This window comes from Diplodia seriata (assembly GCF_021436955.1).
Source record: "Diplodia seriata strain FDS-637 chromosome Unknown scaffold_8, whole genome shotgun sequence".
Lineage (NCBI taxonomy): Eukaryota > Fungi > Ascomycota > Dothideomycetes > Botryosphaeriales > Botryosphaeriaceae > Diplodia > Diplodia seriata.
The window spans coordinates 2,268,037-2,288,727 of NW_027117315.1; the positions used below are offsets into that span (position 1 = coordinate 2,268,037).

At 56.9% G+C, this 20,691-nt stretch overlaps 8 protein-coding genes across 8 annotated transcripts; 4 read left to right on the top strand and 4 right to left on the bottom strand.

Moving 5' to 3' along the window:
- Positions 1-678: 678 nt before the first annotated feature.
- On the bottom strand, positions 679-1,760 carry SLS55_008301 (uncharacterized protein; the record flags this gene model as incomplete). The annotated part of the gene is made up of 2 exons (XM_066779712.1): positions 679-1,677; positions 1,731-1,760. The coding sequence occupies 2 exons, from the start codon at positions 1,758-1,760 to the stop codon at positions 679-681; spliced, it is 1,029 nt and encodes a 342-aa protein (XP_066630516.1).
- Positions 1,761-2,003: 243 nt separating this feature from the next.
- On the top strand, positions 2,004-2,736 carry SLS55_008302 (uncharacterized protein; the record flags this gene model as incomplete). Its single annotated transcript, XM_066779713.1, has 2 exons — positions 2,004-2,591; positions 2,644-2,736. The coding sequence occupies 2 exons, from the start codon at positions 2,004-2,006 to the stop codon at positions 2,734-2,736; spliced, it is 681 nt and encodes a 226-aa protein (XP_066630517.1).
- Positions 2,737-3,094: 358 nt separating this feature from the next.
- SLS55_008303 (uncharacterized protein) lies at positions 3,095-3,913 on the top strand (the record flags this gene model as incomplete). The annotated part of the gene is made up of 4 exons (XM_066779714.1): positions 3,095-3,167; positions 3,234-3,253; positions 3,312-3,761; positions 3,836-3,913. The coding sequence occupies 4 exons, from the start codon at positions 3,095-3,097 to the stop codon at positions 3,911-3,913; spliced, it is 621 nt and encodes a 206-aa protein (XP_066630518.1).
- A 1,221-nt stretch (positions 3,914-5,134) lies between these two features.
- Positions 5,135-8,620, bottom strand: MYO1_2 (class II myosin; the record flags this gene model as incomplete). The annotated part of the gene is made up of 4 exons (XM_066779715.1): positions 5,135-5,304; positions 5,497-8,167; positions 8,226-8,564; positions 8,618-8,620. The coding sequence occupies 4 exons, from the start codon at positions 8,618-8,620 to the stop codon at positions 5,135-5,137; spliced, it is 3,183 nt and encodes a 1,060-aa protein (XP_066630519.1).
- A 639-nt stretch (positions 8,621-9,259) lies between these two features.
- MYO1_3 (class II myosin) lies at positions 9,260-11,926 on the bottom strand (the record flags this gene model as incomplete). Its single annotated transcript, XM_066779716.1, has 2 exons — positions 9,260-11,674; positions 11,726-11,926. 2 exons carry the CDS (start codon positions 11,924-11,926, stop codon positions 9,260-9,262), a joined length of 2,616 nt encoding a protein of 871 aa, XP_066630520.1.
- Positions 11,927-12,309: 383 nt separating this feature from the next.
- SLS55_008306 (uncharacterized protein) lies at positions 12,310-13,099 on the top strand (the record flags this gene model as incomplete). Its single annotated transcript, XM_066779717.1, has 2 exons — positions 12,310-12,369; positions 12,422-13,099. The coding sequence occupies 2 exons, from the start codon at positions 12,310-12,312 to the stop codon at positions 13,097-13,099; spliced, it is 738 nt and encodes a 245-aa protein (XP_066630521.1).
- Positions 13,100-14,886: 1,787 nt separating this feature from the next.
- Positions 14,887-16,063, bottom strand: SLS55_008307 (uncharacterized protein; the record flags this gene model as incomplete). The annotated part of the gene is made up of 2 exons (XM_066779718.1): positions 14,887-15,827; positions 15,901-16,063. The coding sequence occupies 2 exons, from the start codon at positions 16,061-16,063 to the stop codon at positions 14,887-14,889; spliced, it is 1,104 nt and encodes a 367-aa protein (XP_066630522.1).
- A 1,670-nt stretch (positions 16,064-17,733) lies between these two features.
- Positions 17,734-19,619, top strand: ZRC1 (Zinc resistance conferring protein; the record flags this gene model as incomplete). The annotated part of the gene is made up of 4 exons (XM_066779719.1): positions 17,734-17,812; positions 17,861-17,907; positions 17,963-18,049; positions 18,114-19,619. 4 exons carry the CDS (start codon positions 17,734-17,736, stop codon positions 19,617-19,619), a joined length of 1,719 nt encoding a protein of 572 aa, XP_066630523.1.
- Between the last annotated feature and the right edge of the window lie 1,072 nt (positions 19,620-20,691).

Here is a 20,691-nt window from a genome sequence, read left to right on the forward strand (position 1 = left end):
CATCCACCCTATTCCCACCTCCATTTTCCCTTTCTACCAGGCGTTCCTAACCGTCGATCTTAATTCTCAAGAAAATGAACAGCATACCTTCAGTATCCGTCTTTGCCGATGAAATATTTCAAGTAGTGACAACGCTTCTAGGTGGGGCACAGTAACTCTGGGATTGGTGAGTGGCTGGCTCGATTGCTTGGACGCGACTACGTAATGATCCATAACCGCATTCCGTCCAGATGTATTCCCAACCCTCGCAGTTTTATTTTTTTTACCAATGCAAAATCGTTCTAGTAGAGCTTCGGCTCGTCATATCTGTAGGGCACTAGTCAGCACGGTGCTTTGGATGATATTTTGGATGAAAACGTATTGTGTGTGTGCATGTAGTCAGAGAGAAGATTTTTACTCGGCAGTATCAAGACTGCCCATGTGGCACTCAAGGTCCCGTACATGTGTACACCAAGTGCACAGCAAGACGTTCCTCCCTTGAGCGCTCATCATGCGCCTCGATCTACGCCTAAGGATGACGATACGAAGGTTTCATCATAACATGCTGATGTGGGGCCGAAGCAGTGTACATACCTTGTACCTTGGTTCTATTCAAGAATGCCAGCCCCCCGGTTGCTAAAGACGAATACGGGTATCGATGGCTTGATAGTAACAGCTTAGAGGAGCAAGAAAAGGCGGTCAGTAGTCGAGCTCTACCGACTCGCTCGGCATCTCATCCAATTCACGAGCAATCCTGCGGTAGGTAATGCCTTCAATATCCACTGGGAGATTTCGTGCAGAGCGCTTGCGTTTCTTGCCCCTGTTTGCTTCTGGGATAGCAGTCATCTTCTTCTTTGAATTGAGAGGAATTGGGCGCTTACAGGACTCGCTACCGACCAATGTTGTAGACGTAGACGAGGGGGTGTTGGCATCCGAATCGGCCTGGTCCTCTTCGACGAATGAGCTGACCACTTCGGGCTTGATAGAGTTCGACTCATTGGTCAGCGGGCTGCCGGTGGACGACGCGAGGGGGTCGATAGGCTGGGTGACTTCCTCGACATCATATCCAACCTGAGGCTCAGCCTTGTCCAGTTCGATCTGCTCGGAAGCATTGCACTCAGCGTCACCGTGGTCATGGGTGTCGATCTTCTCCTGTGCGTCGACCTCCATCTGAGCCTTGACTTCTGCCTCGGACTTGTCCTCGTTCTCAAACTGCTCCTCCCTCTCGCGATCTTTGCGATCAGCAACACGATTCTTGGCGTCCTTGAGCATTTGCATGAGCTCAGAGCGACGGTAGAACTGGACAGCCTCATCATCAATGGTGCGCTTGGCTCCATCAGAATAGAAGCCCCAGTCGGTGTCGCCCTCGTAACCGTGTGCGTCGTAGACCTGGTCTTCACCTTCACCTTCAACGTGATTGCGGCTCCGCTCAGCAGGGACGGTAACATTGGCAGTCTGGCGGCCGAACAGGGCGAGTGCCGCATTGTAGCCTTCAGTATAGCCAGAAACACGTCCACTGGCGTGTCCGAAGCTGGCACCTGCAGTGAAGCCGGCATTGTAGGCAATGTCGGACACAGCAGAGGACGGAGACGTGTTGCTCTGAGGCGGCGCATTGGTCGACGACGTCACAAACGGCGGAAGGATTGCCGGCTGCGGTGCGCCAGGAAAGTGCTTGCGGCCGAACTCGCGAAACTCCTCCTGCAAAGAATGTGAGCTTGAGACAGGACACGCGCGGATCTTCTATAACGTACCTCGGAGACTTGGACGCACGGAAAGGCCATTTTGTAGCAGCGACTGGGGCACAGCAACCCAAGATTACGGTGCGAGCGAAGACGCGAAGCTGAATGTCGGGTCGGTGTTGTCCAGGTCGGCGCGGAGGAGAGGCAGCAGCGGCGGAAGAGATGATGGAAGCTCGGGCGCGACGAAGCGAGCAAGGAAGGCGCGCTAACGGAGCTGGCACGTGTCGATAAGATAGCGCGACGGGTGGCCGCCGATGACGCACGGCCGGGGCAAGGCGGTCTCCCATGCCCGGCCAGTCGCCGCTTGCCCTGCTCCAGACCCTGACAACTCAACCTTCGAAGATGTGGCACCCTCTGCTTCTAGGATCACTGCTCGCCTCCACTTTCTTCCCTGTGACTTCCGCCCGAGCTGGCCCTTTTATGCACGAGAGACTCGCCGACGTGCTCGACCAAGTGCCGTCCTTCAACATCCCCAGTATCGTCATGCCGCCCGCCGCCTCGTCCGACGACGCCCCGATCCTGTCCGACGTGATGGGCAAGGATCGGAGCATCAACATCTTCAGCGGGTTCACGCGGGATGTCGACTCGGTTGCTGCCCGTCTGAACGACGGCTCCCAGAACGCCACCATCCTGGCGCCTGATAACAGCGCCATGCACGGCCTGCCGCACAAGCCCTGGGAGGACCCCCGGGAGTACGAGTCTCTGGGTGCGAATGCATACGAAGGAGCCGATGGCCCAAGCCGCGCGCAGAAGAACTTGGAGCGCTTCGTCAACGCGCACATCGTCCCTGAAAGCCCGTGGAAGGAGAACCACAAGATGCAGTCGCTTGCGGGCAATACGGTGTGGTACGAAATCAAGAATGGCAAGAAGATGGTAAGGCGACGGCGGCCTACATATGCTCGCAAGAGTACTGATAGCGATGCAGCTCCAGCCCGGCAACATCGAGGTTTCCAGCATCGCCGACAAGGTTGCTAACGGCGAGATATGGGTTATCAAGGGCGTTTTGAACTCGGCGTGAGATGCCCTTAGGGAGCATGGTGCTTTATTCGCGGCGTTGGATTGATGATATGATACCTTCAGCGCTGCTCCGACCAGGCAAGCGGCTTTTCTTATTCGTACACTATGGCCTGGGGACATACTTAGGTTGAATCGATTGCTGGGATAAATGAGTTATCGTGGTTGCTTGCAAGTTGAGGAAGGTGCACGTCCGAAGCGTCCGGGGTACTTATCGGCCCCACTGTCGTCATCGCGGGGTTTCGCTCGTGCCATAGCTTCCCTCCCATCCACCCCAAAGTCTGCAACCTCGATCTCTTCTCCCTTCCCTTCTGGTGTCCTGTATACAGAATATCGCACACAAACTAGACTGAAAAAAGAAAATGGCATTGGCACCCAAATTCGCTGGCCAGAAGCTCGCTTCTGGCGTGAAGACGGTACACACCCTCGAACTCTGTATGTACATCCCCCACACCTCCATGCAAAGGGCCATGATTAACATGCAATTCTCTCTCTTCACAGACCTCGACTATGTCTGCCCGGTAAGTAGACTCTAGCGTCTATCCCCAAAAAAAGCCATGCCGCTGACATCCGGCACAGTTCTCCAAGAAGATGTTCACCACCATCTACGACCACGTCCTGCCCACCATCAAATCCAAATACGACGCCAAGCTCCAGATCATCTTCCGCCAGCAGATCCAGCCGTGGCACCCCTCGTCCACGCTGGTCCACGAAGCCGGCGCCGCCGTGCTGCGGCTCGCGCCGGCCAAGTTCCCCGACTTCAGCCGCGCGCTGTTCGACGCCCAGACCGACTTCTTCGACGTCAGCGTCGTCAACGAGACGCGCAACGCCACGTACAGGCGCCTGGCCAAGATCGCCGCCGGCGTCGGCCTGGACGAGGGGGACGTCTACGGCCTGCTCGAGATCTCGGACCGGCCCGGCCCCGACGGCGCGCTCAACACCGGCAACAAGGTGACGGACGACGTCAAGGTCATGGTCAAGACGAACCGGCTCGTGGGCATCCACGTCACGCCCACCGTGGTGTTCAACGTAAGTCTTCCCGTCGAATGTGATCCCGAACTTTTCTCTCGCATTTTTGGCTGACGAGGGTGATGACGTGGCAGGGCGTTGTGGAAAACAGCATTTCCAGCAGCTTCACAAAGGAGCAATGGGAGGAATGGCTCGAGAAGAACGTGGTGTGATCCGGCTCTCTGCTCTGGTTTTCACTCTCAAAAGGTCACGGCTGATGGGTGGCCGTGCAAAGGCAGAGCCGCCCGGTTCCGTAGATCAATTCCAAACGATATCGCTCAACCCACGCCTCTGACCATTTGATAATATTCAGGTTTGATCCTGTAGCTTTTGGGACTGTTATCAAGTCCCCCAACTCCGGTAATCGAGATCCAACGCTCAAATGCATCGTAAATGACCACTCATCGTGTGCCGCGTCCAGAACGCTCTTCCCATCTGAGTATTCCACGTGCTCGCAACTGAACCTTCGAGGGATGAACATCAAAACCGCGAGAGGGAACAACTACCTGGTAGCAAGCGGCAGTGCTAAACAAGAAAAAAAATAATAGATTCTATACTAAACCCACGTCTCAAACCTGAATAAAAGTTCGTCGGAATCTATCCCCGCTCTCCCTCCACCACCTTATGTTCTTCCCACCTTTGTCTGTCAGAGAGAGAGAGATGTCTCGGCTTCATGTTCTTTTCCATCCTCTCGCCTTCATCAACGCCCCAGCGAAGTATTTACCGAGGTATATAAAAGGCAAGAGAGAAGCAAAAAAGTAAACAACTAGCCGCAAAAAAAAACATCATCAAAACGAGCCCCTTCCCTGGTGGAAGAAAAGGGAGTCCAAAAGCAGCAGACCACGGCCAAAATATCATCCTAGCCCTGACCATGACCCATTCATGCATTTCCCCCCGCATAACATCCATCAATTCCAATTCCGCCAAAAACCGCCCTCTTCCACCCCATCTCCTATCGCCCCTGTCACCTTTCACGCCGCACACCTCTACCAATCATCCTCGTCATCGTCCTTCTTGTTCATCGCCGCCTGTCTCGCCCTCAACGCCTCGGCCAATCCGCCCGCCATGCTGGGCGCGCCGCCGCCACCACCGTTGCTCGCGCCGCTCTCGGCCGTCGAGTAACCGCTGTCCCTCGGCGCGGGCGGGGGCGCGGGTTTCCGGCCGGCCGGACGCTTGGCCGGGGGAGCGGGGGGAGCCGGCTTCTTGGCGGCGGCCGCCGCGGCGACGCCGTTGGGAGGCGTGGGGACGGGGCGGGATGCCGGCGGCGGCGGGGGAGGGGGAGGGGTGGGTTTGGCCGCGGGTTGGACGACCTCTTCGAGGTAGGCGGAGGGAGCCCAGCCCTGTGCCGAACCGTCCATGCGCTTGGCGAGCCACCAGCCTGTTGAGAAAATATGTTAGTTGGCTGTATACTTTTTTTGGTGTCGCAGGTTTATGATGAGTTGGAAGAGCATACCGTTGTTCTCCTTCTGGAGGATGAGGATGACCTCGTCCTTCGCGACGCTGAGCTCGCCACTTGTCTGGCCATTGAAGTCGTAGAGGGCCTTGAAAGTAGGCTCCTTCGGCGCTGCGGGTGGGCCAGGCGGCGGAGGTGGGGGTGGGGGCGCCCGTCCAGACGATGATGATGCAGTGCGTGAATGGCCATTCGACAATGCGGCAACCGGTTGCGGCATGGCTCTGGGCTGCGCTGCCGCGGCGGGAGCAGGGGGAGGCGTGGGCTTGGGCCGGTTGGCCAGCTTAGAAGGACCGCCGCCAGGACCGCCGGGTCGTAGAAGCTTGCCCTTGGTGATTGGCTTCGCTGCGACCTGTTTGCCCTTTGGTGTCGGCTTAGAGACCGAGTTGGGCGGCTCTCCTGGGCTGGTGTGAATCGTTGAGCTCTTGTACAAGTCCTGCTGCGGCGGAACCTGGGGATCCTTGGCAGTCTTGACAGTGGCAATCTTGCCAGGCTTCTTGTTGTATTCGACGGTCGGCCCAATCTTGAGCTCAAAGGTGCCGCGGCTGGCATTGGTAAGGTGGGTGAAGAACTCGGTCTTGAAAATGCAGTGGACGAGGGGATCTGGCTCCTGAGGCGAAGCAGCGCCTATTGAGAACCAGTCGTCCTTGAGATTCGAGCAGCTGATAAACTTGATGGCTCCCAGGGTGATTGTCCGCTCCGCAAGAATTGTGATTTGCTTGTTGACCATGGCCTGCTTGACGATGTAGACGTTCTTCTTCGTCAGAATCAGCGTACGAGGCTCAGCCTTACTCGACCGACCAAGCTTTGAGATGAGCACTTCGGCCCTGCACGAGAAGAGCACCGGTTCCCCCCTGATGCTGATGGAATCCGCCATGACCTCACCGGGGCCACCCTGGTTGGCAATACCCAAGTAATCTCCCATGAAGCGCCGGGATCCAGTCAAGCTGTACCGTCTTCTCTCCTTCCTGTTGGCCAAAACCTGGTGACCCTGATCACGCCATTGGATGAACTCCTTGCCGCCGTTCAGCTTCCTCCAGAACCGCTGGATACGGGTCGCACACTCGGCGCGGTACCGCAAGTAGTTTCGCCAAGCACGTTGGATCCTAATGGCCATGTTGTGCCAGTACCTGTCTCTCATAGTCTCCAGAGCGAAAAGCGTCTCGGGAGTCTTGATGAACACCTTGGTGACACCCATTTGCCATTCCTCCGCGGGGATGCTGGTATCCTTAAGGATCTGCTTGGCTCCAGTCTTGTAATCGCCGGTCCAGGTGTATTCTCCGGCGTACGAAGTCTTGGGCGATAGAAGGAAGAAGCGCTCAACGAATTTTTCGAATGTTTGACGAGAAGCAAAACCAGCACGGCGAATTCTGACGTTTTCTTGGAGACCAAGGTACTTGATCTGATGAAGGACGTTGGCATCGTTGAACTCGCTGTGCGACTTGTTCTCGTTCGGTTTGATGGTACGGATATACGAGGGCGAGGCCTTCATGAGAGTCGCGACTAGGTCGTTCGCGGAGACCTTGATCTTATCGCCTGCGGTTGGCGGGCGGCGCTTGTTGTCCGTATCAACCTGGTGAGGGAACAACGTGTGGACGAACTGGTTCGAGCTCTGGCCGACCAAAACAAGCAAGTCCTTCAGGAGCTGGTCCTTGTTCTTGTCCGTCATTCCCTGTACCGCATACTCGACATCGCCGGCGTAGTGCTTGATGATAAAGTTTCCTTGGCGCGCCGCGAAGTTGGGGTGTGACGAGAGGCCGTTGAGACGCTGGACGAAGGTGTTGTCGGCGGCGGAGGGATCGGCGTGAGCAGTTGCGCAGGCGTCGTTAAGCGTGGCAAAAACACCCGCGGGCCTCTTCTCTTCGATCAGTTCGCAGACGACCTTGTTATCGAAATACTTGATGGGGGTCCATTTGATCTGTTCTCTGTCGTACTCTTCTTGCTCAGCCTTCAAGGTCAGCTGGATGAAGATCTGCTGCAGCTTCTCATTGACATAGTTAATGCACAGTTGCTCAAAGCTGTTGCGCTCAAAGATCTCGAATCCATAGATATCCAGGATACCTATCGAGTGAGCTTGCTCTCCGCGAGCCTTCAACGACATGTTGATCCTCATGACGATCCAATCGAACATGTTGAAGTAGATGGCCTTCGCAAGAGCGTCCCGAACAGATGCTGCCTGTGCGCGGTTCAGCGGAACGTCGTAGACAGAGCCTCTGCGGCCACCGCGACTGGTCTCCATGACTCTTTGGGTTAGGGCCTTGTTGACGTGCGCCGGTTCAACTTCTAATAGATAGCCAACGAAATCAACCACGGACTGGTCTGATATGGCCGCATTGCCCTCATCGTTTTCTACGAAAGTTACGTTACCCAGCCAAAGAATGGTCGAGAGCATGCGGAAAACGTTGTCCTGCTCGTCCTGCGACATGCCGATGACGTTCATGGCGTTGAGCGTGTCCTTGAACTCGGCGAGGTCGTCTATGCCGTCCACGTCGTAACATTGTGACTTGCTCGTGTAGACGTAGGACTGCGGCTGCTGAATGCCGAACATTTCCCTGTAGTTCTGTGCGGCGCCCTTGGCGAATTGGTAGAAGATGTGGAAGTTCCTCTCGTTCTTGATCTGACCGACAACTCGCGACTTCTCGAGCAGATAGTTGTTGATGTTTGCTCCGACGGGCTCTCCTTGCGAGTTGAACTGGATCTCGAGGTATTTTCCGAATCGTGACGAGTTGTTGTTGCGCAGCGTCTTCGCGTTTCCGAACGACTCCAGCAACGGGTTCGTTGCTAACACCATGTCCTTGATCTCCTGGATGGAGCTGTTGCTCCCACCCGACACGTTGGCGATGTACTGCATGAGGCGCTTTGCTGCCTCGGTCTTGCCGGCTCCCGATTCGCCGGAAATGATGACACACTGGTTCTCCTTATACGCGTTCATGTTGTAGTATGCGGACTCGGCGATGGCGAAGACGTGGGGCGGCATCTGTACGGCGTAGCAATCAGTATCTTTGCGGCGCCGACCCGGTCCTTGGTAGTCTCACCTCCAGCCTGTTCTTGCCCTTGTAGCTCTCCAGCACCTGTTCCGTGTATATCCCCAGGTCCCGGAACGGGTTGACCGAGACCAGCACGTGGCCGATGTAGGTGTAGATCTCGCCATTCTCGAAGCGCTTCTTCAGGTTCTCGTTGATGGCCTCGTTGGAGATCTTGCTGATCAGCGTCAGGTCCGACACGCCGACTTCCTTCTTCTTGGTGGTCTCGAAGACGGCCTTCTTGGAGAAGCCCTTTCCGCCGCCGCCGCCGCCGCCGGCAGCGGGCTGCTTGGAGCCGCCCTGGTCCTTCTTGCGCCCTGCGCGCTTGGTCACGGCCTGGAGGCGGACAGCCTGGTTAGTCAAGTTGCTCGAGCTCTCGGGGCGTGGGGTTGTCGGCGGCTCACCATGGTGGGTCCGGTGTGCGCCCTGAAGGCAGTCAGGAACAGCTGTACCCCACGAGTCGGGGGCGGGTATCACGAATGGGAGTGGCTGTCGCGTGTGCAGAGGAGCAGCCTGGGCCGAGTCGACAGGCGCGAGTCTGCGAGAGAGGGTGTGGGGGGAGAGAGGGTTTGCGCGCAATGGAGATCGCAATGGGGCGCGGTATGTTACGGGAGGGCGAAATGAGAGGCCTGGCGGGCGGACGTCACTCACTGGGCAGCGTCACGCCCCGGGCTTCACTGCGCGGCAGGCGGCAGAAGGGGCCTCCAGCCTGGCCTGTGGCGCGCCGTGGCGGTGCTGCGCCCGACGCGCAATCCACCCGCTGCCAGCTGGCGCTCTCCCGCACATCCCGCAGCGCCGTTGGTGGTTGCTCTAGACCGAATTAATTGCTGCCTGTTCATTTGTCATTACTGTACGAAAGCCACCGCTGCCTAAGGTATCCCAACAGAACAAGACGCGTCACAAAAGAGGCTGCTCGTCCAACGCCCAGCCATGCCGCCAATGCTGCCCAAGCGTCAGCAGGGTAATCCCAAAGAACTCCGCCCGCCTAACTAACACCCAGCCCGGAATAAGTGCAACTGCAACTGCACTGCAACTGCAACTGCTGCCTACGCCGACCCTCGCGGCGCATCGCCGCCAGCCCGCCCCACCGTCACCCATTCCTGCTTCCTCTCGTCCTCCACCAGCGGCCCCTCCCACCGCAGCCGCGCCGTTGCCCGCGTCGAGCAGCCGAGGCCACCGCCTGCCACCCAGCCGTCAATGACCGTCATGATGAACTGCAGCTTCTCCTTGAGGTAGTTCGCTTCTGCCAGCGCCTTGATCGGCGCGCCCTTTTCTCCCGTCGCATTGAGTAGGGTGCGCAGAGAGGTCGTCAGAGTATTGCGCGTTTTAATGTACTTGTACGGCACCTCGCCGAACTGCTCCAGGTACTGCGCTGCCTCCAGCGACAGACACGTAAAGTTGCAGAAGCAGCCGTCCGCCGAGAGCACCAGCTTGGTGTGGTCGGGGAAATTGAACTGTAATGCGTGAGCGATTATTCCCGCCGCAATGATCTGCTTCACTTCGCTTACCTGGAACGAGCCGTCACCGAATCCCCAGATTCCCACGCTTCCGAATCGCTGGTAGAATCGGACGAACACGGCAACTTTGTCGTCTTCGCTTTGCATTTCGTCGCCCTGCGACGGGCCTTGCTGGCACATGTACTTGCCGAACTTGGCCCAGAGAATGCCAGTTGTACGTCTCCTCTCTTTCGCAACCTCTGTGCTGCGCAATCCCTTCTCCCCACAGTCGGTGTAGTACTCCAGTGGCACCTTGTCAACCGAGCTTGGCTCTTTTCCAAGCGCCTGCAGGTGCTTGTAGCCATCTCGGACCACCACATGCGTCACCGGTTCGCGTGAAGTGGCTCCTAGGATGCACCCGATATTTCCGTTTTCAAGAACGTACCCGACTCCATGTTTCCTGGAGTAGTCCACCCATTTCGATACGAATGGGAGCGAATACGAACTGGCTGGCTTCCGTGTCGCGTATGGCCGGTTGGCCAAAGCTCTGGCGATGTTGTCGCGGAATGTCGAGACCCGCGCAAGTACCGACTCGGGATCGGAATGAGGGATTAGAGAGGGATCGGAGGGCGTGGAAGGGCGCGAAGTCGGTTCTAGCGAGTCGACCCTCTCAGGCTGTTTTCTCTTGACCGGCGCCGGAACCTTGGGGATTGGCTCAATCTCGCCTAGCTCCTCCAAGGAGGAGTCTGATGATGGCATTTCTCTGGCAGATCTAGCCATTGGTGCGTTGTGGATTTCCCTTGATGGCCTCGGCGGCCTCTGCGCACTGACTGTGCGAATTGCTGCCTGGACACTCCTCGTGCGCTTCGGCCTCTCCAGCTTCTCGCCTGTCTGGAGGGGTTGTGGCGCAACATTCTCCTTGTGCGAGAACGTCCTGCCCCCTCTCGTGGGTGGCTTCATAAGTGCCGATTGAGCACGGTCGTTGCCGGTAATCTCAGCCAAGTGGCCCCCTTCCTGAGATGATTCCTTATCCTCGACAATTTCAGCCAGTGCGCAGGGGTTCACGTCCGGCCAGTCATTACGATCCGGGTACGGCACGTAGACAGTATCGGACGGAATGGGGACGACCGGCTGGCGTCCAAGAGCGAGTTCCTTTTCGCAGTCCTTCACGACCGACCTGATCTTCCTACCTCCAATGACGGAAAAAACCTTACCCTCTGCAACTTCACCGACACCTGACTCCTTACAGAGCTTGAACCACTCATCAGAGTAGCCGCGGGCACGCGCCGAGGCAGTGAGTGCCCGTGTGGGCCATTTGGGAGCACCTGCCTTGTACTTCGCGTCCAGCCTCGCAGGGATATATCCAAGCTTAAAAAAGTCGTGGCTGACAATCTCATCCGGGCTCGGCCTGTCATCCTCATGCACCAAAAGAGAGCCCACTAGATCCTTCAGCTCAAGGCAAATGTCGTTCGTCGTCTTCGCGGCATCCGGCCAGCTGTAATCACGTGTCTGGAGCTTCTTGTAGATATCTTCCCTCTTTGGTGCATGGAACGGCGCCTTTCCGACGGCCAGTGTGTACGCGATGATTCCAATAGCCCAAAGATCGACCTTCTCGTTGTGGCCTTTGCCGCCCTTCTCGAGAATCTCCGGCGCAAGATAGTTTGGCGTTCCGCACATGGTAGTCCTTCGTGCTCCGAGGTCGTTTTGCGAAATCAGGACAGCGGCGAGGCCGAAATCTCCTACTTTGACGTTCATGTCCTTGTCAAGGAAGAGATTCCCGGTCTTCAGGTCTCTGTGGATGATATTTCGGTGGTGGAGGTACTTGACAGCACCGCAGGTCTGGATTAGGAAGCGGCGAATCTCAGGCATGGTGAAATGCCTCCGCTTCTTGAGGATATCCGCCAAGGACCCGTTGTCGCAGATTTCAAGAACGACGTATGTGCTGGTTTCGAAGGAGAAAGCGCGGTAGAAGTCGACGATGTTCGGATGGTGAAGTTTCGAGTGTATTTGCAGTTCCGTGACAAACTAGGGCTGGACGTCAGCAGGACGCGTGCAGGCACGCAGGTATTTGCACACCTTCTGCGCAAGCTTGGGAGGTTCCATCTTCGACTTGACGATCTTTAAGGCGACCATCCGTCCGGTGGGCTTTCCATTGTCCAGAAGAGCGGCGCGATGGCAGATGGCGAAGCCGCCCTTCCCGAGTTGTTCTGCGGTTTCATATTCAAATCGATGGGGCTCCCGCACCAGCGATGGAGGCGGGTCGGCGTGGACAGACATTTCGTAATGGTGTTTTGGGGACTTGGAGGTTGGGCAGCGGAAGCGGTATGAGAAACCGAGGTTTCTGTTTACACTACCGCGTAGGTGCCCTAGCAACCAGCCACCAGCGCGGCCCCTGCACCGCCTGCCACCGACTCCATCCCCGCTAGGCCCGAACTGCAGGCACCACCCAGCACCCAGCGTCCCGCCGAGCGCCGAGCATGACGCACCTCCCCAGGTCCTGCATCGCCCGCAAAACGCGTCCACTCGAGTGCAATCCATCGCATTGGGACCCGACACCCCCAAGTCCTCGCACGCATTCGATCTCGATGGCTTAGGATTACCGCCAACTCTCGCTCCACACGCTTCCCACCAACTCCGCACCGTTGTAGGCAGCAGCAACCATGTCTCTCACTCTGAAGATCGGGTCTCTCTTCGTTCGCACGCTTGCCAAGCCGATTGCCGTGAGTCTACCAAGTTGGAACTATCAATAATGCACGGGCTGATCGCGGCTAGAACGGCATTAAACGTAGCGCCCGCAACCATGAGAGCTTCCGACGAACCTGCGTCGCATTCGCACAATCCCTACACCGTCTCGACGTCCGATGGCGCGTAGGATTGCTACAGGACCCGGCGGTCATAGAACGACAAATACAAAGGGAGCTTAAAGAAGCCGAGGCGAAGCGACGCGCGGCGCAGGTTCCCACCGTCAAGACCGAGGCGCAGACGAAAGCGGACGAGCAGGCGCTGGAGAAACAGAAAGAAGAAATCACTGAGAAGCACAAGCCCAAGAATCCGAGGGTCAGACCTCTTTCTGAGAACAAGGCCATTGATATGGGCGCCAATTTCATTTCCGAGACCTTCATGTTCCTTGTTGCGGGCAGCATCATTATATGGGAGCAGTGGAGGTCGAGGAAAAAGGCCAGTGACCGCCGGGACGTAGTCGACGACAGGCTGGATGAGCTTGCGGAGAAAAACTCGCAGCTTATGGAGGAGATCAAGTTGCTCAAAGCTCGCGTTGCTCCTGAAGAGGTTGCCCGTGAAGAAGCCCAGAGAGATGCGGAACACCGAGCCTTACATGCATCAGCGGCGCGTGCTGCCCCGCCCGAGCCATCAACGAAAGAGGTTACGCCGCCAGACGCGGAAGATCCCAACGTCTCGAAAGCAGCACTTTCGCAAGCTCGGAAGGCCTAAAATGGCTCTCGGGGATCACTCTAGAACAAGCATATTGTACAGTCCCACCATATGTTCATATTCTCTCCTCATGGCCACTTGTCGATACCCCAATCTCCCATCGTATAGAATCTTCAGTAAAACTACTGGGAAAAAAAATTATAGACGGTTTGGGGCGTTATCTATTGGTTGATGTATTCTAGGCTTCTAGTTCGCCGGCGAAAAATGGAAAAGCTCGCAGCAGTTATGAATATTGGTGGGTTGTGGTTTGCCATTGGTGTTCTTGATGAAACCGGCAGGATCATTCACCGGGTGGCGCTTCCCCTTCAAATAAAAAAGCTTACTTATGGCCAAAACCTCAATTCTTGAATGCATAAGGCCCTACGCTCTCTTTCTCACTCAAAGTACGCTACAAGTGCTTCAAGATGTTCTGTACAACTCTTCATCGCCGCAAGTCGTTCTCATCGGTCATCCCAGCCCTCACCGCAAACCCAGGGCTAAATCTACGAGGTGAGCAATCCAAACCCCACAGATCAATAACCTCACTGAGAATCTCCTTCAGAGAACCGCCTTAGCACGCATGATCTCGCGCTCCCTCTTCCTCGCCAGGGAAATGCAGACACCGCACGCACCCTCCGTGTGCTCCTCCTCTCACCCACCTGCACCACACCCTCCGCGCTCCTCACCACTCTCTCCCGCATCCAGCACTTCTCCGCGCTCAACGGCAGCATCGACTCCATCATCGTCTTCCTACTCAACCCAGACACCCCCACCTCCACGCACAGTACAGCCACGAACCAACCCGGCCAGCAGCAACCCCCCACCAACGGCCTCCACGCCCACGCCCACCTCAGCGCAACCCTCCTCACCGACCCCGCCCTCTCCAGCATCCCCATCCTCCCCCTCCCATCCACCACCTCCCTCCCCCAACTACTCAAAACCTACATCCGCGCCAACTCCGCCGGACGCGCCGCGCGACTGGTGCAGGAGCGCAAAACGGCGGCGGCAGCAGCAGAAGCAGCAGACGCGCCGTCGTCGTCGTCTTCGTCGTCCGCGTTCAACACCGCCTTCGACCTCCTGCCGTGGTGCACGGCGGATGCGACGGCGGGGGTGCCGCTGGGCCGCGACGCGTTGTTCCGGCTGACGGACCTGTTCGGGTCGCTGCGCGAGGTTGCGGCGGTGGCGGTCGCGCACGAGCGCGGGGACGAGGGTGTGAGGGGGAAGGTGCGGGAGATGGTGTGGCTGCTTGGGGAGCAGACGGCGCGGGATGTGCTGGATTTTTGGGTGGACGAGTGGGTTGTTGATTGAGTGGGTATGTGTGTGTGTGGGTGTGTGTGTGTGTGTGTGGGTAGCTGCTATGGTGGAGGGGAGGTTGAGACTTTTGCTGGGATCTGTTTGCTACTTGTGGGCTCCTTGGAGCTTAAGCATGGCTTGCTTGTGCTGATGGGAGAGGTGTAGCTGTGGAAAGGAATGCTGGTTGAGACTGTAAAGATCATGGAAGAAAGGGGAGAACAGTAGCTGAGTCTAGAACCATTTAAATCGACGAACTGTCTTTACATTGAAGATGTACTCCATACGAAAGAGATCAATAGTCAATAAGAGCATTCTCATTTCGAAAACCCTTTTGCTGTAGCAGAGACTGAAACATCAATCATTATGCATCCTACTCCGTAAACCCCATCCATGCAATGAAGCCATCGCAGTCATTCTCGCTAATGTCATCATTGGCTATCCCAGCCTGCCAACCTCCCAAAGAACTCCCACCCAATGCACAGCGATACTATAAAAGACGTCGATCGCCCAGAACCCTAATACGACCGCCGCTGCAGCGGCCTTTGAATTATATCATCCTGACTGATCGGCCTGTCTCCGTCATTGACGACAACGGCCTCACGTCTGACGCGCCGCCGAGCCACTTCTTCTTCGCTTTCCCTACTGCTCCGAGCCCGGAGATGTCTCCTACCGTGCGGTCTCGGGATATCCTCCACAACATGACTAGTGTCACCACGGCGCCGCTCCCTCAGCCCATGAGCGCGCCGGCTCTCCGGAAGACGGTGGCGGTCCCAGACCGTTGTGGTGTCGCCGCCCTCGCGGAGGACACTGCCGGAAGCAGCAGCCGTAGTCCCATAAGTAGCTTCGATGACGCCGTCCGAAGAGGGTTCTGGGCGACTGATGTCCTCGAACAGCGCGGATACGTCGGCCTCGACGAAAGCGTCGAATTCGCCACCACGCCTCGAGGGCTGCGCTCCAGCGCCGGTGTTCTCAGTGTCGGCACGCCCGCCGCCCACCGTGATAGTCAGGTCCTGATCGTCGTTTCCGTCGTCAGATGTGACATCTGCGGCATGGCTGTTGTCGTCAGACGCATCGTCCCAGTCGTCGCCATCCACATGCTCGACCGCCCAGTAGCGGCTCGCCATTTCGCGGCGCATGTCCGCGGTCGAGCGCGAGCGACCGCCGCGCCCCGCGGCATCAAAGCCCACTTCAACCGCCACCGTGGCATCGTCTTCGTTGTTGTGCTCCTCCTCCCAATCCTCGAGGTCGACGCCGTTGGTGGTACGGATCAGCTGGATGGCGTTGCGCGCGGCGCGCTGGTCCGGGGCGCCGTCGGGCTTTTTGTAGTCGGCCAGGATGCGGCGGATAGTGGACGGGTCATTGAGGACGCGCGTCGTCACGATAGAGGTTGCGGCCTTGCGGATCTCGAGGTTGGGATGCTGCGTCGCGAGGACCTGCAGGCTCGGCAGCGGGATATCTGGTTTCGCAGAGTTAGCGCAACGGTAGTGCAGACGACGCGCGAAATGGCGAATCGCTCTCATGCGACGTACCATCCTCGGTGCCTTGTGCGACGGCGCGCGGCGAGTCGGGGGCGGGCGCAACTTCGGTCAGGTTGTAGACGTCGTGCAGGCCGTAGCTGACGCCGCGGACTAAGGCATAAATGCCTGCGCCTATGCCGAGCCAGAGCACTCTGTCGGGGATGGTGAACGACATGGTCGCATGGTCGGCGCGTTTGCGTTTCGCGATCGCGGCTGAGTTTTGCGGAGGACGCGTTAGTGAGGCGCTGGTGTTGAGTGGGGAGCGGTCGAATGACGTTTGACAGGGCTGACGGCTGAGCGGGCAGCGGGCAGCGGGCAGCGGGGGCTAAGGGCCGAAAGCACATCACCTTGTATATTACCGCCTTAGGCAGGAGCGCGTGCAACCGCCGAACTTCGGCATGGCATTATTGTCAGTTTAAGCTACCCTGCTTCTCTTTTGGCTGGCGATATCCCACGCTCGCAAAAGCACACAAATCACGCGGAACACAGAGCATGTTACTAGATCGCACAGCGCTCAAACCATGCAACAGCGCGATGATTCCCTTCTGCATCCTTTGCAAGACCCTGTTAGATTGTATGCCGTCATAAGTGTCCGGAGCCGCCCGCCCAAAAGCTTCGCGTTGACGTGAGCCCCATTCTCTTTGCCATTGAGAACTTCTTTGTTTGCTAAGTATTACGAGACCTTACCATCGGTCTCAAGCGGTGTCCAGACCCGCCTTCAGTGGGTTTGTCTAGAATTTTCTGTGGCTGACAGAAGATTATACAGCCCAGTCGGCAGCTGTTCGGAATTCCGTACATGTTGTGGTTGCGGAGTTCGTTTATTGCAGCTACCTGCAGCTGCAAGATCATCATCCTTGTGAGACGTCCTGAGTCGCATAAATGTTTGCATATGGCCAGCTGATCTCCTTGCACTCGGCAAAGAGGACCGCTCCATGTGATGGCGTAGCATCGAAGACCATTGACGTTTCACTCCTGACTCAGGGTCCTCGAACAAGAACAAACTGCGGGACGCCAGATCGGAATACATAATGTTGCAAGTGCAAAGATCTGACGGTCTGGAGATCTCAATGCTGCAGCGATCTGTTCTTTCAGGGTCTCGATGGCAGCAGGTGCCCGATCAGTGTCCGACTGGCTGGAAGTGAAATGGATTCCGGAATTGAGGCCCGTTGCCGGAACCGATCTCGCTCGCAGATCCGACCAACGCAGCACAGTTCCGCAACTTGCCTTCGTTGATCGGGAGGAGAAACCACGTGGCAGGAGGATGCCAACAGTTGCAGACGAAGAGATGAATGTGTGGCGTGCTGAAGTCCGCTTGAGGCGTTCGGCCGTCGTAAGCGCACCGGAGTTCGGAGTTCACTCCCTTACCCCTTGGCCCTTGCGGGGCTAAATAATAGATCAGATCGATGCCTAAATTGCCTTTGTTGAGACGTGCCAATCCGCGCTGAAGCGCATTCGCCTCGGAGAAAAAGTATTATTGGCGCTGCTGTGTTCGTTGTGTGGTGCTCTTCCTTGCCTGCGGTGGCACCAGAGCAACTCAGCACGTGCAAATGTGGACTCGGCGGTACCGCAGGTGCAGGCGGATTGCGGGCGGCGCCCCGGGGGGCAACGCAGTGGCCCGAACGCCCCGGCCGGGCTATCGATAGCCATTAATACATTGCCCGCCCAAAGTCTGAGGGTCCTCCACTCTACGACGCACTCCTCTCATTCCAACCACCTTCCCTCCACAACACCCACGCCCGTCGTCGCCTGCATCTATCGACACCACCGCGCAGCTCGCCGCTGCAGACCCCTCTCGCCGACCCGCTCTCTGCAACACGCCACAGACGCGTGTCGTCACTCGGCAACATGGGGCTCTCCAAAACTACCCGCATCTCCATTCTGCTGGGCATTGACAGCGCTTTCTTCTTTCTCGAGCTCATCGTCGGTATGCAGCGCGCTGTCGTCACGACGGCCTCTTAATAACGTCCCGCAGGCTATTCCGTCCATTCCCTGGCGCTAGTGGCGGACTCCTTCCACATGGTTCGTAACTCCGATTCCAGACATGTCTGACAGATCTTTGCTGACGTCAATGTAGCTCAATGATGTGCTCTCCCTCTGCGTCGGTCTTTGGGCTGTGAGAGCCGCCAATGCAACGAACCATTCGCGACTTTTTACCTACGGCGTAAGTTTCGCGCGACGAAGGAAATGAAAAAAAATAAAATACAAATACGCTAACCGCGCCGCAGTTCCAACGCGCCGAGACCCTCGGAGCACTGATCAACGGTGTTTTCCTCGTCGCTCTGTGCCTGTCCATTTTCCTCGAGGCCATTCAACGTTTTGTCGAACCACAGGAAGTCGGCAACCCTAGGCTTGTCCTTATTGTCGGCTGCTTTGGCCTGGCTTCCAATATCCTCGGCCTGTTCCTTTTCCACGACCACGGCCACAGCCATGGCGGACACGGTCACTCTCACGGTAACGATGAGCTTGGTGCGGCCGAGGAGGGACACAGCCATGCGGACCACGCCGTCGATGCTATCGCGGACGAGCGAGGTAACATCGTGGATGTTTTGCCCGAGAGCAGGTTTGGAAATTGGCCCTCGAGCCAAGGTATGAAGCGGTCGTCCAAGAACTCTAGTGATCTGGGAGACAACTCGAGCGAGGCTACCGCCAGGCCTTCCTCTAGCACGAGCCGCCAGGTTCGCCGTCACAGCAGGTCGAGGTCGAGGGGTGGCTATGGCGGGTTTGGAGACCTACCTGTTCACCCGGCTTCTTTCAGGAACGAGATCATCAACGCTGCGCGCCTGGATTCTGTCGAGTCCGAGGATTCTTCGGATAGCGATGGAAACGAGAACGGCACCGCTGAAGGTACTGCCCCTACTGAGAACTCCCCGCTCTTGCAAAAGAGCAACGGCAAGAGCTCGACCAGGCGCAAGCCTAGCCACTCGCACGGTCACTCGCACGATTTGCACGGAGGCCACAAGCACAACCAGCCCCAAGACGCCGGACACGGCGGTGGCCACGGTCATGGTCACGATCTCAATATGCGTGGAGTGTTCCTCCATGTTATGGGTGATGCTCTCGGAAACATTGGTGTGATTGCTTCTGCTCTCATCATCTGGCTCACGGACTACTCCTGGCGTTTCTACTCGGATCCTCTCATTTCCTTGATCATTACCGTGATCATCCTCCTCTCGGCTATCCCTCTCTGCAAGGCTGCTTCCCGTATCCTGCTCCAGGCTGCGCCCACCAGCATCAACGTCGAGGATATCGAAAGCGACATTCTTGATCTTCCTGGTATCATCAGTTGCCACCACCTTCACGTGTGGCAGCTCAGTGATACCAAGCTGGTTGCCTCCCTACACGTGCAGGTTGACTATGATTTCAAGGGTCAGGGATCCGCACGCTATATGGAGCTTGCGCGTGCAATTCGGAGATGCCTGCACGCATATGGCATCCACTCTTCCACTATCCAGCCCGAGTTCTGCCTCAACGAGGGACACAACCATACCGCTTCTGGCAGCGACAACAGCTCTTGCGATGGCGACCCGAACTCGAGGAACAGCACACTCAACAAGAAGCTCAGCAAGCAGGCTAGCAAGACGGGAAGTCTCAGAAGTGAGCCCGAGACCTGCTTGCTCGCTTGTGGAGAGGCTTGCGGTGACAGCACTCAGTGCTGCCCTCCCAAATCCACCGAGGAAACGCGGGACCCGTCTCCTCACAACCACGGCGACGGCAGCGGCCACAGTCACTAAAACACTCTGCCATCAAGCAATACGTTTCCTTATCCTGTGTTAACAGCCCTTGCGTCAATGTTCAGGATACATGATTTTTTGGGACTTTGGTTCAAGTATTCTGTCAAGCCATCCGTTCATTTCTCTGTTGTTCCGGGAAAGATACCCACTTTACTTTTCGACACGATTCCCACTCGATGAATAATCACTGTGCATACACGCATTAAGCCACTCCTTCTCGGATCGTTCGCCAGATGGGGCGCATATGACGCAACCGAACTTGGTTCGTGGGGAGGTGTCGGTCATAGACTTGGCTATTACAGTTTCCGTGGCGGCTTCTTGTTATCGTTCGGAAAAGCGCTTTTCATTTGCAGGTTTCCATATCGTAGCGGTTTTCAGTAAGATCTTTAGTGGCCAACGCCACCATGGGATGGGCAGAGTCGGATACTCCAAGCCCCTAATTTTGTACCACTATCCACATTTTCTACCTCGCACCGGCTTTTTGTTCATTGGTCCTATCCCTCATTTTTGGTTGGTGCATATTGAATCGAGGATGATATATTAACCGTGATTGCTCGCGTTCGCTCAAGTTTACACGGGTACGTTGAGCATGTATGCGCTTGAGAAAACGTTGGGGCGCACCCCGCAGGCAGCAATGATATTTCGAGGGCCAGAACGGTCTTAACATCTGGGGATATGTTGATGAGGCGTATACGCTAACAGCGGAGCTGAGCGCCAAAAGATAACCAGAACAGCGGGAGGGGCTAGACTGATCGATCTCGATTTCGCTTAGCTTTCAATGCATGGGGATCTGGAGGATAATCAGATATTCGCTCGGTGTCAGCCCGGTGGCGGTGGATTTGAGGGTGTTAAATGGAGGGGAGTGTGAGGCGCATGGCGGGTGATTTGATGCACGCAGATCTGCGCATGGGTCAGAGCTCACGAGCCCACATGCGGCCGGCCACTCAGAGCTGCATCGGACGCACGAGCTTGCCGTCGAAGCTGCGGCCACGAATGAGAAGCCGGGCCTAGCGGAGCCGTATCCGCCAGATAGCAAGCATCGCGGGGTGGCCGCGCCAGTGGACAAGGTGAC